The 18,244-nt window shown below is 36.8% G+C and overlaps 1 protein-coding gene across 1 annotated transcript in view; it reads left to right on the top strand.

Moving 5' to 3' along the window:
- GRID2 (glutamate ionotropic receptor delta type subunit 2) overlaps positions 1 to 18,244 on the top strand; it is a 1,506,291-nt gene that overhangs the window by 1,241,430 nt on the left and 246,617 nt on the right. The window contains 1 exon segment of the mRNA XM_065907436.1: positions 10,038 to 10,066. Within this exon segment, the coding sequence (XP_065763508.1) occupies positions 10,038 to 10,066 (29 nt within the window).

Below are 18,244 nucleotides of genomic sequence, written 5' to 3'. Positions count from 1 at the left end.
AAAACTACATTCTGTCTCTTCATTGCATTATAGCTAATACGAATATTATTGCTGCTGTTCTTCCAGCTGCAATGGTAGTAAATTGTCATTAACCGTGGTGTACTTTTGAATCCTGAAAGCTACCTGAGTCAATGCTGCATTTCACAAATGACATTCCTGTGAGCCCCGAGAATCCAAAGGCCTCTGATTTACTTGGCCAGTTTTACTCTGTGTGATTTCACGCCATAAGGTCTGGTCAGTGCCACAGTTCAACTTGTGCCTCATAATGCTCTATATCTGGTTTTAAGAAAATGTTTTCTGAAAATGTTTTATTAATCCAAAAACAAAGTAGTTTGAACTTTTCTACAGTTAAAAAACTTTTATTTCTCAACAAAACTGACAGTTTGAAGATTAGAATAATTCTCTTTGTCAAGGAATTCATTAATTTAATTCATCTTTAAGAGAAAATATGAGTTCTTCTTGCCTTTAAAAAATATGTAAATTAATTCCATTAGTAGGTACAAAATTATTATAGCACAATACTAAATATAAAATCAAGAATTAATGATCTAAAAAGATATAGGGTATTTTTTTCAATTGCTTATGGTATATAAATTGAAAACCCCCAAATTAAATTCATGAGTCAATTATTTAATCCATTTATAAAAATATGTTTCCAACTTCTCTCATCAAATCTTAGTCTTCAAGTCGTTTTCCTAGTTATTTCTTTGGTGCAGAACCTCCATATCCTTTCAACTTACTACCTTTGTATCATAGCCATTTCTGTGTGTGACATAAGTTATAAGTGATGCAGAGCGAAGCTCATGGAAAATTTAAACTAGTGACCCCATCATGTTCCTATTTTAAGCAATAATGAAAATGATTATAATGTTCCAGCCCAAGAAATCAATGAGTTAGTAGAATTATGCAAATAAAAAACATTTATTGATCACTCACAAGATGACAAACTTTTTGCTAGATGTTTGACATGCATTGGCTCATTTAATGCTTATAACCATCTTCTGAACTACATACTACTTATTAATAACCATTTTGCAACTGAAGTTGAAAAGATAGATAACTTTCCTCAAACTGTAAATGTAATAAGTGATTGATTAAAGATCAGACCTTAAATCTGTCTCATTCCTGAATCTGTGTTCTGACTGTACCACACTAGTCCCCATTCCACACCCTTGTGCATTTGAATGACCAGTTGTTTCTAGGGAACATTGTAAAGGATGGATCATAGCCTATTCATTGTTAAGTATAGTAATGTAAATAATAACATTCTACAAATGCTCGATTTGTTTGAGGAAATAAAGTCTCAAAAGTTAGGAGATTTTTGTGTTGGGTCAGTTCTGTAGGTGAATATCCCAGCATGAGCTAATTACTTCTATAATTGATACCTGCCTTTCAGAGTAAGATTGCTTGGCACAACCAGTCAATAGAAATTGCACTGAAAGAAACAGTTTTTAAAAATAAAAATGGGATATTTTATCTCACTAATATACTTCTCATCAACTTTAACATACTGTATTTTAAGAATAGTTAAAGCTGAAAATTTGTGTATGTCAAATTTGGCTTTGAAACATTTTAAAATAAAGAAAGAAAATTTTAGATAACTCATTTGATACAGTGTACAACAATAATCATAAATAATAAAAATTATGGACAATATTCACTGAGAATTTATTATGGATTTATTAAACATATTATATATACCCCTTTCAGTGTTCAAAATTACCCTAATAATACAATTACTACTATTATTCCTACTTTGTAGATGAAGAAACAGCAATTTGGAAGTTAAATGCTCACTATCACAGTGTGAATAGTGTCAGAGCCGGAAATCCAACCCATGTTAGTCCATTACCAATTCGTGACTTTACCTGCTGAAGTTTTTCTTTATTTTACAGTTTGTCTCTTGATGAGTATTACAATTTGTTTGCTTGATCCACTGTTTCACTGGGTTCGTAGGCCTCAGGGTATATGTATATCTGAGCTATTTGGTCATTACCGACTTTGCTAGCATTTATTTGTATTTAGATTTTCATGTAATAGCAGTGGGAGCAAAAGTCTCTATCAAATTTTTACACCCATAGGTTTCTCTAAAGTAAAATTTAATGGAAACAGATCATAACTGCACATGATGTTTCCCTCAAGTGTAGTTCCACAATCCAAAATAACTGAACGTTCATTTTTTTAACAAATTATTTCTTTCAAATGCCAACTCATATTATTAAAAGCCAACCATGAGTATAATAAACCTCCCCTTCCTTCTAATCTTATCACTAGACTAATTATGAAAGGGGAAAATCAGAGCCAAACAAGTTAAAAGAAGCCTGAGTCTCTCTCCAAACTTAAAGATATCTTCTAATTTCATGCTTCAGCTGTGTTGGTAAACATAATTGTAATGTTTCTTGGAAATAGTCAAAGTTGCATTTATAATTGATGTCAAACTTTCTTGGAAAATTCTAATTTTTCTTAGAAAAGATAGAAACTTTTTTCAGAAAACCATCCAGTGTCATGCTTCTTCATCATTTTATATTCATGAGATTTGCTCATGGTTAAATGAAGCAATCCTTATCAGAGTACCTTTTCCCAGCCCAATTGCTGTGCTGTTAGCAAACATCTACTATCCACAACTTTATTCCCAAAATGAAAAACAAATATCATCTATTAATGAATATATGTGGTATCTAGAAAAATGGTACTGATGAACCTATTTGCAAGCCAGGAATAGACATGGGTGTACAGAACAGACTTGTGGACACAGTGGGCAAGGAGAGAGTGAATCAAATTGAGACAGTGACATTGAGGAATATACGCTGCTGCTAAGTCGCTTCAGTCGTGTCTGACTCTGTGCGACCCCATAGACGACAGCCCACCAGGCTCCGCCATCCCTGGGATTCTCCAGGCAAGAACACTGGAGTGGGTTGCCATTTCTACCACGCGTAAAGTAGATGGTTAGCAGGAAGCTGCTGTATAATGCAGGGAGCCCAGCTGTGTTCTGTGATGACCTAGAAGGGTGGGTGAAGGTGTGGGAGGGAGGCTCGAGAGGGAGGGATACGTGTATACAAATGGCCGATTCGCCTTGTTTTACAACCAAAGCAAGCACAACCTTATAAAGCAATTATACACCAAAACAAAAAACACAAATTGAAGTCACTTCTTGACACCAGGAGAGGTAAAGGTGGTTAGAGGACTGTCAGTGAGAGAAACAAAAGCATCTACTTTTAAAGAGGTGGTTGATAGAAACCCTGATATTTTGGTAGGAGAAATCCAATAGATTTATTCTTAGGAAACTGAATACCTTTTATAAAAGGTACCTGTTTTTCAAAATTAGGTATTTATTGTCATAAAGTGTCTGCCTGCAATGCTGGAGACCCGGGTTTGATCCCTGGGTTGGGAAGATCCCCTGGAGAAGGAAATGGCAACCCACTCCAGTACTCTTGCCTGGAGAATCCCATGAACAGAGGAGCCTGGTAGGCTACAGTCCATGGGGTCACAAAGAGTTGGACACAACTGAGAGACTTCACTTCCAGCTGGCACTTGCCATTAATAAAAATGTTGAAAGAGAGTTTTCTCTGGAGAAGAAAACTGACAAGTTAATTTCATAGCCCTTCAGTGATGGGTCAGCCCAACATAGCTATATTCTGATATGAGGTAATATGACAGATTGTGACACAGTTGATGTATACAGTACAGTTGCTAAAGAGAAAATTATATGCAATTTCTGTAAGACTCAAATGACATCTGGGCCTTTTATTGTCACTGAACAGTAACAACAAATAACTAAATTATTTGCAAGTACTTAAATATTGAAATATAAATTTTTCCGTCGGGCTAAAAAGTTGTTGTTTAGTCGTTAAGTTGGGTTTGATTCTTTTTGTGATCCGATGAACTGTAGCCCACCAGGCTCCTTTGTCCATGGGATTTCCCAAGCAAGAATACTGGAATGGGTTGCCATGCCCTCCTCTAGGGGATCTTTCCTACCCAGGGATCAAACCTGAGTCTCTTGAGACTCCTGCATTGGCAGACAGAGACTTTACCACTGAGCCATCAGGGAAGCCCTGGGTTAAAAGTGCAATGATAGGATGGAGCATGTGAAGCTTTGGAGGTATTTTCAGAGTAAATATTGGGTAATAATAGCATCAGCATTAACTATATTAGTCTTTGCATGCATGCTATGTCGCTTCAGTTGTATCTGACTCTTTCTGACCCTGTGGACCATAGCCTGCCAGGTTCCTCTGTCCATGGGATTCTCTGGGCAAGAACAGGTATGGGTTGCCACTTCCTCCTCCAGGTGATCTTCCTGACCGAGGGATTGAACCCGTGTCTCTTAAAGTTTCCTGCATTGGCTGGCACTAGTGCCATCTGGGAAGCCCATATTAATCTTTACTGTGATACAATTTTCAAAAACCAACTTATTTCACTTGTTTAAATGTAAATAGCTATGGGGGAATCACAGTTGTATGGTTCTAGTCATCAATAATTTTAGAGCCAGATTGGTCTGTGGTGATAAAACTTCAGGACTTTCATTTCCTGGAGCTTTACGTAAGCTTGAGTCTATTCAAATGAACCCCAACATCCCACCATATTTTTATGTTTAATGCATTCATTTTTCATAGTGGTTGAAGTTAGACTAACAAAATATTGAGTTAATGCAGCCACTGAATCAAACTAATTTGAGATAAATTTCTTTCTAAACATGTGCAAAAAGAAATTCATAGGTATTCTATTCACTAGAAGAGACCACTTTTTTGCTACCATACCAATAACAGGAGATTTACATTTCTTTTGTCTACATTTGGAAAGGGAAAAATTTATTGAGCAACTGTTTTTCTCAGTGCCATACAGTGAGTATCACTGGGCTTAGAAATCTAAGCCTGTTCCCAAGTCTAGGGAAACAAGGAATGGTGGCAACTGCTGGGTACTCTCTAATGAAATGATTTGTTCTTTTCCTTTGCTCCCATGGAGCTATGTAACTATCTTTGATAAGTTACTGTTAATAACGGTCATTACAAGTATACTTTTGGAAAGGTCTTTACAAGCATTCCTAACTATAACAAATTCCTAAATAGATATATTAGTTTCATTTAATTAATTCAACTAATTATGTATCTGGGTTTCCAAGCTGGCTCAGTGGTAAAGAATTCACCTACCAGTGCAGGAGATGTGAGTTCAATCCCTGGGTCGGGGAGATCCCCTGGAGAAGGAAATGGTAATCCATTCCAAATGCCTAGACAGAGGAGCCTGGAGGGTATAGTCCATGGGGTTGCAAAAGAGTCAGACACGACTTAGTGACTAAGCCACCACCACCATCAACACCTTACCAGATATGAAAATGACAAGTCGCTCAGTTATGTCCGACTCTTGTTACTCCGTGGACTATACAGTCCATGGAATTCTCCAGGCCAGAATACTGGAGTGGGTAGCTATTCCCTTCTCCAGGGGATCTTCCCAACCCAGGGATCGAACCCACGTCTCCCGCATTGCAGGCAGATTCTTTACCAGCTGAGCCACAAGGGAAGTCCCTTATCAGATATATTGTTTACAAATATCTTCCCCATTTAGTAGGCAGTCTTTTCTTTATGTTGATGGTTTCCTCACCATGCAAAAGCTTTCTAGTTTGATATAGTACCATTAGTTTATGTTTGCTAATCCAGGTATAATGTTTAAATCTCCCAAAGCTTAACTAGTAACTGCCCACTGTTGACTTGAAGCTTTATCAGCTATGTAAATTGTGGATTAACACATACTTTTGTGTTAGTCTTTAAAGATATTTAGGTATTATCATTAAATCACAATCTGTTTGGAGAGATAACAATGTAGAATTAAATGACATAGGGCTATGATAAATTTATTTATAAAATATTGTATAAACATAGGGAAGGATTTAAGTCAACTTGGAGAGAAGAGGAGAAGAAAGGGAAAAAACTATTAGGCATCACAGAGGTTCTCTGATGTATCATCAGAAAGTTTGGTCTTAAAGAATAAATTTCTGTAGACTGAAGGAGTGGCATATTGCAGAGGTATGAAACTCCTAGGAGAATATCTAGCAAAAGGTGGATGATCAAAATATACTCATTTCCTCCTGGTTTAAGATAGGTGATGTGAGAGTGGCAGGAAATGGAGGGTAGAACCACATCTTACAGGACATAATAAACCTTGTTAAGGAATTTAGATTTTTTTTCCTGGAGATAATGAAGACTGACATCGTTTAAGAAAGATAGCTTTAACTGTGGAGAGGAGGATAAGCAGGAGAGAAGAGATGGAGGAGCCTATGGAATCTCATTGGAGGTGTCTAACACACATATATCTATTTAATTGTAATGTCTTTACTCGATATAAACCTGATCCACATATCTTCTTGTTTCAAGTGCTCTTTGTAAATATATAAGGATTAAAGATAATTTAAGAGAAATTTGGCTTGAGAAAATTTATATCTCTAGGCTGACATTCATATTTCTTGTGAATGCAGGAATATTGCTTCAGATTATTTTCTTTTAAGATATTTAAAGATAGGTGTGGTTTACTATCTCCTAGTTGCACTCATTAGTAACTCTCTCAGAAGAGAGTTACTAATGTGAGGAATTTTAGGAATTACTCTGACTAGGCTAATTTTCAGATGCAACTTTGCCAAAATTTGCATCTCAAAGTTTGCTATTCCTAGACCACATTCTGCTTATTAATTAATTTTAGCCTTGAGCCATCAAAAAGGAAATCAGACTTGTTTTTATTCCATTTTAATACACTTTCTTCTTATGAAAGTAGCACAAGGCTATTTTGAGAAGTTAGAAAGTAAAATCTTGAAGGACAAAGCATTGATAATCCACAATCTGTCATAGAGTAGTGTGTCCTAAATTGCTTTAGTCACATCTGACGCTTTGTGACCCCATGGACTGTAGATTGCCAGGTTCTTTGTCCATTGGATTATCCAGGCAAAAATATAGGAGTGGGTTGCCTTGCCCTCCTCCAGGGGATCTTCCCAAGTCAGGTATCAAACCCAAGTCTGTTGTGTCTCCTGCATTGGCAGTCGGGTCCTTTACCACTAGTATCACCTGGGAAGCCCATCATAGAGCAGTGTTTTGTCAATATTTAAGCAAACTTTGTTATTTTGAAGTAATTATATATATATATATATATATATATATATACAGGAAACTGCTAAATCAGTACCGTTACAACACAGAGATGACAGAAATGTCCAATATGCCCTTCACCAAGTTCCTCACAATGTTTGTGCTTAGTCTGACACTTCATGACCCCATGGACTGTAGCTGACAGGCTCCTCTGTCCCTGGGATTCTCCAGGCAAGAATACTGGAGTGGGTAGCCTATCCCTTCTCCAAGGGAACTTTCTGATGCAGGAATCCAACCAGGGTCTCCTGCATTGCAGGCGGATTCTTTACCAGTTGAGCTACCAGGAAAGCCCCCCACCCATGAACCATGGCTACATCTTAGTAATAACAGTGTAGTATCAAAATCAGGAAATTGACATGGGTCCTATGTACACATATAGTACTTAGCCATTTTACCACTGGTATAGAATCACTAACCACCACTGCAATACAGATACAGAACCATTAGTCATTACAAAATCTCCCTCATTCTACCTCTATATGCTCACCCTCACCCATTCTTCCACACCATTCCCAGCTCTTGGCAACCAAGATTATTCTCCACTTATTCTAACAGTGTAATTAGGTTGAATTGTTTTGAAATTGCCTTTTATGTCATTCAGCAAAATGCCCTTGAGGTCCATTCAAGTTGTTGCATGCATCCATGGTTTGTTGGGTTTTTTTATTGTTGAGTATTATGAAGCCTAAGGCAAAGGAGAAAAGGAAAGATATACACATCTGAATGCAGAGTTCCAAAGAATAGCAAGGAGAGATAAGAAAACCTTCTTAAGTGAAGAATGCAAAGAAATAGAGGGGAAACCAAAGAATAAGAAAGACTAGATATCTCTTCAAGAAAATTAGCAATATGAAGGGAACACTTCATGCAAAGATGGGCACAATAAAGGACAGAAATGGTTTGGACCTAAAAGAAGCAGAAGATATTAAGAAGAAGTGACAAGAATACACATTAGAACTATATATAAAAGGTCTTAATGACCTGGATAACCATGATGGTGTGATCACTCATCTTGAGCCAAGTTCTTGGAGTATGAAGTCAAGCAGACCTTAGGAAACATTACTATGAACAAAACTAGTGGAGGTGATGGAATTCCAGTTGAGCTATTTCAAATCCTAGAAGATGAAGCTGTTAAAGTGTTGCACTCAATATGCCAGCAAATTTGGAAACCTCAGCAGTGGTCACAGGACTAGAAAGGTCAGTTTTCATTCCCATCCCAAATAAGGATAACGCCAAAGAATGTTCAAACTATCACACAGTTGCCCTCATTTCACACACTAGCAAGGTAATGCTCAAAATCCTTCAAGCTAGGCTTCAACAGTATGTGAACTGAGAACTTGCAGATATACAAGCTCAATTTAGAAATGGCAGAGGAACCAGAGATTAAATTGCCAGCATCTGTTGGATCATAGAAAAAGCAAGAGAATTCCAGAGAAACCTCTATTTCTACTTCATTGACTAGGTTAAAACCTTTGACTGTGTGGATCACACGAAACTGGAAAACTCATGAAGGAATAAAATTACTAGACCACCTTACCTGCCTCCTGAGTAACCTGTATGTAGGTCAAAAAGCAACAGTTAGAACCAGACATGGAACAAAGGACTGGCTCAAAATTCAGAAAGGAATACATCAAGGCTGTATATTGTCACCCTGCTTATTTAACTTATGTGCAGAATACATCATGCAAAATGCTAGGCTGGATGAAGCACAAACTGGAAGCACAATTACCAGGAGAAATATTAGTAACCTCAAATATGCAGACAACACCATCCTAATGGCAGAAAGCAAAGGGGAACTAAAGAATCTCTTGATGAAAGTGAGAGAGGAGAGTGAAAAAGCTGGCTTAAAACTCAACATTCAAAAAGTAAAGATCATGGCATCCATTTTCCATCACTTCGTGGCAAATAGATGAGTAAAAATGGAAACAATGACAAACTTTATTTTGGGGAGCTCCAAAATCACTGCAGATGGTGAGTGCAGCAATGAAACTGAAAGACCCTTGCAAAGGTCCATATAGTCAAAGCTGTGATTTTTCCAGTAGTCATATATGGATGTGAGAGTTGAATCACGAGTAATCTGAGCACCAAAGTATTAATGCTTTCAAACTGTGATGCTGGAGAAGACTCTTGAAAGTCCCTTGGACTGCAAGGAAATCAAGCCAGTCAGTCCTAAAGGAAATCAGCCATGAATACTAACTGGAAAGACTGACTCTGAAGCTGAAATTCCAATACTTAGGCCACCTGATGTGAAGAGCCGACTCATCAGAAAATATCATGATGCTGGGAAAGATTGAAGGTTGGAGGAGAAGTGGCAGACACAGGATAAGGTGGTTGCATGGCATCACCTACTCAATGGACATGAGTTTGAGCAAACTCTGGGAGATAGTGAAGGACAAGGAAGCCTGGCGTGCTACAGTCCACAGGGTCACAAAGAGTCAGACATGACTGAGCTACTGAGCAACAACAGTGAATTCATGAATTTGTTTAAAACTTACCTATTGGATGACATCTATGTTGTTTCCAGTTTTTAGCTATTTTAAATAAGGCTGCTCAGAACATTTATGTGCAGGGTGTGTGTGTGTGTGTGTGTGTGTGTGTGTGTGTGTGTGTGTGTGTGTGTGTGTGTGTGTTTTCATTTCTCTGGCATGAAAGTCCATGAGTGTGATACTTAGGTAGTCTGGTAAGTGTATGATTAGTTTTTAAGAAACTGCCAAATTGTTTTACAGAGTAGTTGCCCTGTTTTATATCTCCACCAACAATTAATGAGGTATCCAGTTTGTTTGCATTTTTGCCACCTTTGGGTGCTGTCACTATTTTTTTTTTTTAATTTTATCCATTCTGATAGAAATGTAGTAATACCTTACTGTGATCTTAATTTGCATTTCCCTAGTGATTAGTGACATCGAACATCTTCTCATGTATTTTATATCATCATTATATCCTCCTATGTGAAAGTTTCCTTTGTGTCTTTTTTCCATTTCCTAATTGGATTTTTTTTTTTTTTTTTTAAACCATTGAGAGTTCTTTAGGGTTTTCCAGGTGGAGCTTCTGATAAAGAAGCAGCCTACCAGTTTAGGAGACTAAGAGACATGGGTTTGATCCCTGGGTCCAGAAGACCTCTTGGAGGAGGACATGGCAATCCATTCCAGTATTCTTGACTGAAGAATGCTATGAACAGAGAACCTAGCGGGCTATAGTCCATGGGATTGCAAAGAGTCAGACACAGCTGAAGTGACTCAGCATGCAGGCACATGAAATGTTCTTTTATGTCTTTGTCCATTTTCTAATTGGATTCTTTGCTTTTTTACTACTGAGAGTTCTTTACATATTCTAGATACAACTTCTTTGTCTGATATGTGGTTGGCAAATGTTTTTTCCTAGTCTATTGTCTTTTCATCTTATTTACAGGATCTCACATAGAACAAAAGTTTTTAATTTTGATGAAGTCAAATTTACCAATTATTTTTTGTGCATTAACCTTTCATGTCATGTCAAGACTCTTCAAGCAAGTTCTAGGTCTCTAAAATACTCAACTGTTTTATGCCAAAAATTTTATAGTTTTATATTTCCAATTTAAATCTATAATCCTGGAGAAGGAAATGGCAACCCATTCCAGTATCCTTGCCTGGAGAATCCCACGGACAGAGGAGCCTGGATGCTACAGTCCATGGGGTCCCAAAGAGTCAGATGCAAGTTGGTGACTAAACAACAACCTATAATTAAGGTTAGGTTTTCATCATTGGGGAAATGATGTTTTAACAATCAGTTATCCACTCTCCAAAAAAACATACCTAGACCTTACAAAGAAATATGTGATAATTGTATTTAGCAGCTCTAATTATGAAATAAATGGCAACTCACTCCAGTATTCTTGCCTGGAGAATCCCATGGACAGAGGAGCCTGGCAGGCTATAATCCATGGGGTCGCAAGAGTCGGACACAACTAAATCAACTTTGGCATGGCAGAAGGTGCCAAAAAGATGCAATAGAAAACTGGCAGAAAATAACAATGCACACGAATAAATGTGTCATTTAAGAACAGAGTTCTGTGACACATACAAAGCAGGGAAATAGGTGGTGCATGCCAACAGATGCGTCATGCTCGAAGAACTCAAATAAAGAACACATGTTGGGTTCTTAACCCCATTGGTCAGAAAATTACAGATTTAATACAAATCTTGGCTCTCAGATGGGCTAAAATCTTACCTGGTTAATATGCCATACCTTTATCAGTGTGGAAAACAGGAGGCTGGTCATCATTACCCGTGTCAATGTGTCTGCTCTGGTTCGGGGTGACAATGTGGCATGACCTGTCTGCTTTATAAACATGAGTTCCTTTTGAAACAGTAACTCTAGATCTAGGAGTTTCATCCCACTAGAATAAATATATAAGTATCAATAAAAAATAAATAAATAAATCTATAATTCATTTTGAGTTTAGTTTTGTACTAGGTGTAAAGTTTACATTGAGGTTCACTTTTTGCCTTATGGATATTCATATGTCCAGGAGCTTTTGCTGAAAAAAAAACTATCTTTCCTTTGTTGGAGTGCTCATGCAACTTTGTAAAGAAAAATCAGTTGGCCTTCTGTGTAAATCTATTTCTGGGTTCCCTATCCTGTCCCATTGATCTATGTATCTATCCCTCTGCCAATAACATAGATTTGATTACTGTAGCTTGAAATTAAGGATAGGGATTTCTCTCACTCTTGGTTTTTGGTTTTTTTTAAAATTATTTTAGCTATTCTACTTCCTTTGCCTTTCTGTATGGATTTTAGAATAATTTTCTCTACATTAGCAGAAAAAGTAATGCTAGAATTTTAATAGGAATTGCAGTAAACCTGTATATCAGTTTGGGAACATATTCACATCTTTACTATGTTGAGTCTTCCAATTTATTAATAAAGTATATCTTTCTGCTTATTTCGATTTTTTATTTCTTCTATCAGTATTTTGTAATCTATAGTATATCAGTCTTATATATGATAGAGTTAAATCTAAGTATTTCTTTTTATCCCAGTGATTATAAATGGTATTGGATTTTTAATTTCAGTTTCCACATATTTATTGCTAGTATAAAAATACAATTTTTACATGCTGATTTTATTTTGTGATCTTGTTGCTAGTTCCAGTGGTTCTAGGAGTTTTGGTAGAGGCTTTGAGATTTTCTATGTAATCCTTCATGCCATTTATAAAACTGAACAGTTATGTCTTTTCCTTTCTCATCTGTATGCCTTTTATTTCCTCTTGTTGCCTTTTCTGTACTGATTAGAACTTTGGGTACTAGGTCAAATAATAGGGTTGACAGTGGACATCTCTAGGTTGTTCTCCATCTTGGGGAAAGCATTGAGTCTTTCTTTCACTAATAGGTATAAGGTTAACTGGAGGGTTTTTGTAGCTATTCTTTATCGAGTTGAAGATATTCTTTTCTATCCCTAGTTTTCTATGTATTTTTATCATGTATGAGTGTTAGATTTTGTCAAATGCTTTGTTTCCCATCAACTGATAGACTCAGATGATTTTTTCTTCTTTAGTCTGTTTGGCAGGTTATATCATTGATTAGCAATCTATTTTCAAAATTAGATAGAGGCCAACTCTGTTTCTTCTCCACCTTTTTTTCCCCTTAATCTTGCTTTTTTCCTTAATTTTCCTCCCTCTATCAATAATGAGGCAGTAAAAGATCCTGACTTTCCCTGCCTGCAGCTTCACATCTTACTTCACATCTTACTCTCTTTTCTTCTACCTCAACTATTGCTTCTCTCTATCCATTATCTTCTCATTCAAGTTTACCCTCCAGAGTGAAACATCCAGAAAGTGACCTTCTTCAATCCTTAAAATTAGCTCTAAGCCTCCATTGTTACCTCATGCTATCAAAATGAGGTTCAATTCCATCGGCAGAGCTTATTAAATTCTTCAAAAGCTGATGAGTTTCTTTTTTGTCCACGGGCACCAGTTGGGTTTCCCTGGTGTCTCAGGTGATAAAGAATCCACCTGCAATGTGGGAGACCTGGGTTCGATCCTAGGAAGATCCCCTGGAAAAGGGCATGGCAACCCACTCCAGTATTATTGCCTGGAGAATCCCCATGGATAGAGGAGCCTGGTGGGCTACAGTCCATGGGTCGCAAAGAGTCAGACATAACTGAGCGACTCAGCACACACAGCACATCAATTAATCATTTCTCACACTTGTCCATCCCCATTCAAGCCATAGCCTTGGAGGACATGTCATGCTTCCCTGGAGTTTCCATGCTGTTCCAACCTCCTGAAATGACCCAGAATTCTGTTCTCTTCTGGCATCTTTTGTTTGCTCAGGCAAAATTAAACATGTGTCTTCTCTTTGAAAGTGTACTTTCTTCAAATGTAAGGACTATTTTATATTCCTATTTATGCCCTTAATGCCTCATAGAGTCCCTGGCACAGAGTATTAATAAGAGTAGCTAACACTGATTGTTTTCTATGTGACACACTTTCCTAATGTTTCACATAGATTTTCTCATTTAATCCTCATAACATTCGCATGAGAGATACATTATTTTCATCTCCTTTTTGAAGATGACAAAACTAAAACCTGGGGTAGCAAACCCAGGCAATTGGCACTAGAACCTCTGTCTTCACCAATGGGTCATATCCTCTGCAATTAGCGAATACACTAAATTTTTACTGAGTGAAATAAATAAATAATATATTCATGAATACTTGAATGAATGAAAATCATCAGGATCATTATAAGTTTCTTTGAAAAATAGTTTTGCAGAGAAGAATTAATGGCTGAATTATATTTAGCCAAGTTAATTCCAGATATTTCTGAATTACATGGTATCCTAGAAACAGGCACCAGAGACATCGATTTAAGTAAATTTGCATTTAAAATCTCTCCCACTTAGTAGCTGAATGATCTTGTCATTTTCCATAATAATTTTAAGCCTTATTTTCCCTAAGGGTAAGGAGAGAATGGGTTCAACTTCATAACATCAGTATAAAGAATAAGTGGGGGTGAAAAAGATATGAATAACAACATGATTCTCAGACACACACCTAGATTTACTTCCATTTTTCTACTTGTTCCCCAGAAGTTCATGCAGATTCCTTGGACTGTTCTTCCCTCCACTTCCATTTTTTGGGGTACTAATAACTATTCTTTTTACCACCATTCTGTCCCCAGTTTCATACCCTGAATTCTTTCTTTTACCTGGTTCAACTAAACCTCAAGGTTTCCCTATTGCTACTGTTATTGCTCTGACACAGCTACCAACACCCTACCTTATGAGTGTTGTCTTCCTGCCCTGCCCCCTAGTCCTCCAAGCCCCCAGGGGTAATAATAAACAAAACAAACAAACAAAAAAAAAAAGACCACTATAAACAAGCCTCATCTGATCTTAAGCATAGATAAGTACTTAGCCAAATGATTAGCTCTATTGTCTGATTAACAATCACTTTAGCCTGATTAAGAATCAAGATTAAGCTGCTAATGATAGTGACTAACACTAAACCTGGGTCAGGATATCTACTTATCAAGCAAGTTTTCCTTCTTCAGTCAATTCAGTTCATTTGCTAAGGCATGTCCGACTCTTTGCAACCCCATGGACTTTTCTCTTTTTTAACTCATCTTTAATGACCCCCTCTTGTAAACTGTAGCTTGTATACCACTTCCTCTATGTAGATTTCCCACAGAGTTTTCATAACTAAATTTAGTGGCTGTCCTTTTTGAATGCCTTTACACTCTGAACAATATCTAGTCTTATATTGGAGTATTATTCGATTTGTTTTACCTTCCTTATTACGATATATGTTCTCAAGGATGGTTTTATCACCTTTGTTTTAATGCAGTGCTTTATGTAGTACCTTACTGAGGACACAGTTGGCTATAAGTAAATATTCATTGAATGAATGAACCAGAAAGGAATTTCTCAGACTCTGGCCTGAGACTATGGGACTCCATGACTTGTTTATATACCTCATAAAAACTCAGAAAGAAATATGGAAGTCATTTTTTGTCTTGTTATTCCAGGATAAAACAGGGAGCCTAGAATGTATGTTCCCTCACTTTCCATTGTCTCTCACCCAATTCAGTCTTCCTGTAGGAGGCTATCTCTCAGCTCTCAGCAGAGAATTGCATACTTTATTAGGAAGAAGCAAATTCAAGGTGGCTGGAGTGAGCTGGGCCTGATTCATACTGCTTTTTATGTTTTGGTTTAGTACAGAACTGTATAGGCTTAGCTCTGAAGTGCACAGGCACTGCAGACAGAGGAAGACATTCATCTCCTGACTCTATATTGTTCAGTGTGGAAATGGCTTACTTGTCAAAGAACTTAAGTACTACAGTGATGGATGTGTTATAAACACATAGCCATCTAGATGTTACAGACAGTTTTGTCTTTCTTTTTGGAAGGCAAAAACAGAAACTCTCAGAAACATACTATTCTTCTAAAGCCACTGAAAGTATGCATTTAATTAAAAATTGTCTTCCAATTTAATATTTGTGACTCTTAGGAACAAGGCTCTTTTAGCATTGTATAGACTCTGTTTACACTGAGCTCACTAAGATGAGAATTTTGCCTCACTCATAAGCTCCCACAACCTCTAAAGATGATTCCCTTCTTCTGGACAAGCTGAATCATTCTAAACAAGTCAAATCCTTCTCTTGTTCTCTTTCTCCAACCTCGGTCACCCAAAAACCACTAAGTACTTAAGAATATAAATTCCTGTCTCTCCTCTATTTCTTGTTATTTTCCTTCATTATATGAAGTCAGCCTAATAATTAAGTTATATTTATCACACGTATGAGAATATGTTAAAACATTTATACTTGAGAGCAATGCGTTTAGTCATTTTAGAGATGCCACTGTGTATGGGGCAGGCTTTTTTGAAGTTAGTGTAGAAAAGTTAGTGATGGACAAAAGTGACAGTGCACTGTGCAGGCAGAGTTGTTTGTTCAGCAGAACACTGCTGAAGAGGACTGGAGACCTACCTTTGAGTGTTCAAGTCTCTTTCCTGCTGTTAGGTAGGAAGGTAAGTTTTTAAACCACTTTGTACCTTAGTTTTCTATCTTTGAAAATGTGATCCAGTCTTTCTCTCACTCCCCAAATATATGTCCTACAGTTTGAATTGTTATTTGCAGTGTCTTTTCAACTATAAATTTCTGTATCAACTATAAAATGAGCTATACTATTAAAGAAGGTCTGAGGAAAATGATTTTAAAATGTGTTTGCATAGATTACTTAATAAAAAGAAATCCTAGATTTAAAGGCAGAACTGAAAGGAAACTTTTTTTTTTTTTTAACCGTTTTTCTCATCCCATTTTTCTTGACCCACCTTTTGTTCCCATCATCCCAGCAATCCCGGTGTGCTGACCTCCACCCTCCACTAAATATCTATTTGACCCCATTAGTTCTCTGATCCTCTTAGCTCCTCCACAGGCTCCTGTCATCTAAAGATAGTCAATTTATTTTTAATGGCTTTCTCCTCCACCCCTACACACATACACACACATGCACACACTCACTACACACACCCCTACTATAGGCCCTATTTCTCCAACCCTGATTTTTTAGCCTAAGGACAAGGTTGGAAATCACCAGATGCCCCAGATCATGGCAAGTTTCCAAGAAGGCAAAGAAAAAGATCTGCAGCCAGCTGGCTGGGCTGTTTTTTGGGGTGTTTTTTTGTTTTTGTTTTTTTTTTAATGACAATTGTCATTTTCTGAGAGGGATGCAGAACTCTCAACATTTGCTAATGGAATGAGTATGGAAAGAAAATTTTAAAAATAGTTTGGATATTTGTAATCTGAGCGACTGTGAATAAGACCTGACTCTAAGCATTAGGATGTGCATTTTATATATGCTTTTAGTTGACATTTTTCAAGAAGGATATATACCTAATTGAGAACAGAGGATAATTTCTCTGGATGATTCCCCAAAAAATCTTTTTTGGAGAAATCCACAGACCTACTGTACTGCAAAGAAGGAAACATCTTTGATATTTAGGAAATTTTAAGTTATCAATAGAAACTTGGTCCCCTTCTCTGTATTATGAAGAGCCAGGATTTTTGTTTTAGTAAGATTCATTAGACTCTTCACTGAAACAGTAACCTTTCACCTTATTTTGACAATAGCATATCACTGGGTCTTCAAATAAGCTGTTAAAGTAGCCCTACTGTTATTTCTGATAAATTCTTCCTCTCTAGTTATTTCTTTCACTGTGAATAATTTGATACTGTGAATAATGTTTTGAGCTCCTTAAAAAACCTTATAGGGAAAAAAATAACAAGTTACTGTTAATTCCTCATTTGAATCCACACTGTATTTTATTTGGGTCATTGTTCTGTGTAGTAATATTGTGTATTATTGTATCTTAGCTTTTTAGTAGCCCTATTGTGAGGTACTGATCAATGGTTCAATGTCATCCTTGGAGGGTATATTAAATAAAGTTTTTTCCATAAGTCAGTGCTGGCCCTGATTCTAATTATCATTTTTAGTGTTGATTTGAAGTATGGAATAGGGAGTAAACTTATTAAATATGCAGATTACTTTATATTGAGTAGGGGTGATTATTGACTAGAACCACACTACAGGAATTCATAAGGACCTTGACAAATTAAACAAGGTGATTAGAAGTGAGATGAAGTTTAATAGGGACAAATATATGATAATTCACACAGAGATGGAAAGAACAAACAGTGTATGTGTATGTGTGATTCTACAATAGTTCAAAATTGTGGGATATAAGCAGTTTCAGAGTGAATCATCTATCAAGTATAAATTTGAAATGTAGCGTTGATGTTTATAAGGAAAATGACCAAAGTGACCTAGCAATGTAAAAGTTGTTCAGGACTTTTAAACTACCATAATCTATTTATAAGATCCATAAATTATGCAAAAATTCCAATAGAGAAGAAAAAGATGGCTTAGTTAATTACAAAGCAAAAAAAGCCGGGGAGGTGGGATCGGGGGCGGTGAGGAGGAGTAATAGATCCTGGGAATAAAACAAAAGGGATTTAGTATTTAACTCAGCAAAGAGAAGGCTGAGGGTGAAAATGAAAAAGAAATGTTTTATTAAATAAAGAAATAGAGGCGTCCTAGAGGTGGTGAGTAACTACTGCCCATGGGACTGAGAACAAAATGAGAGGCTT

Source organism: Muntiacus reevesi, chromosome 16 (genome assembly GCF_963930625.1).
Source record: "Muntiacus reevesi chromosome 16, mMunRee1.1, whole genome shotgun sequence".
Lineage (NCBI taxonomy): Eukaryota > Metazoa > Chordata > Mammalia > Artiodactyla > Cervidae > Muntiacus > Muntiacus reevesi.
This window is presented reverse-complemented; position numbering and strand designations above follow the sequence as displayed.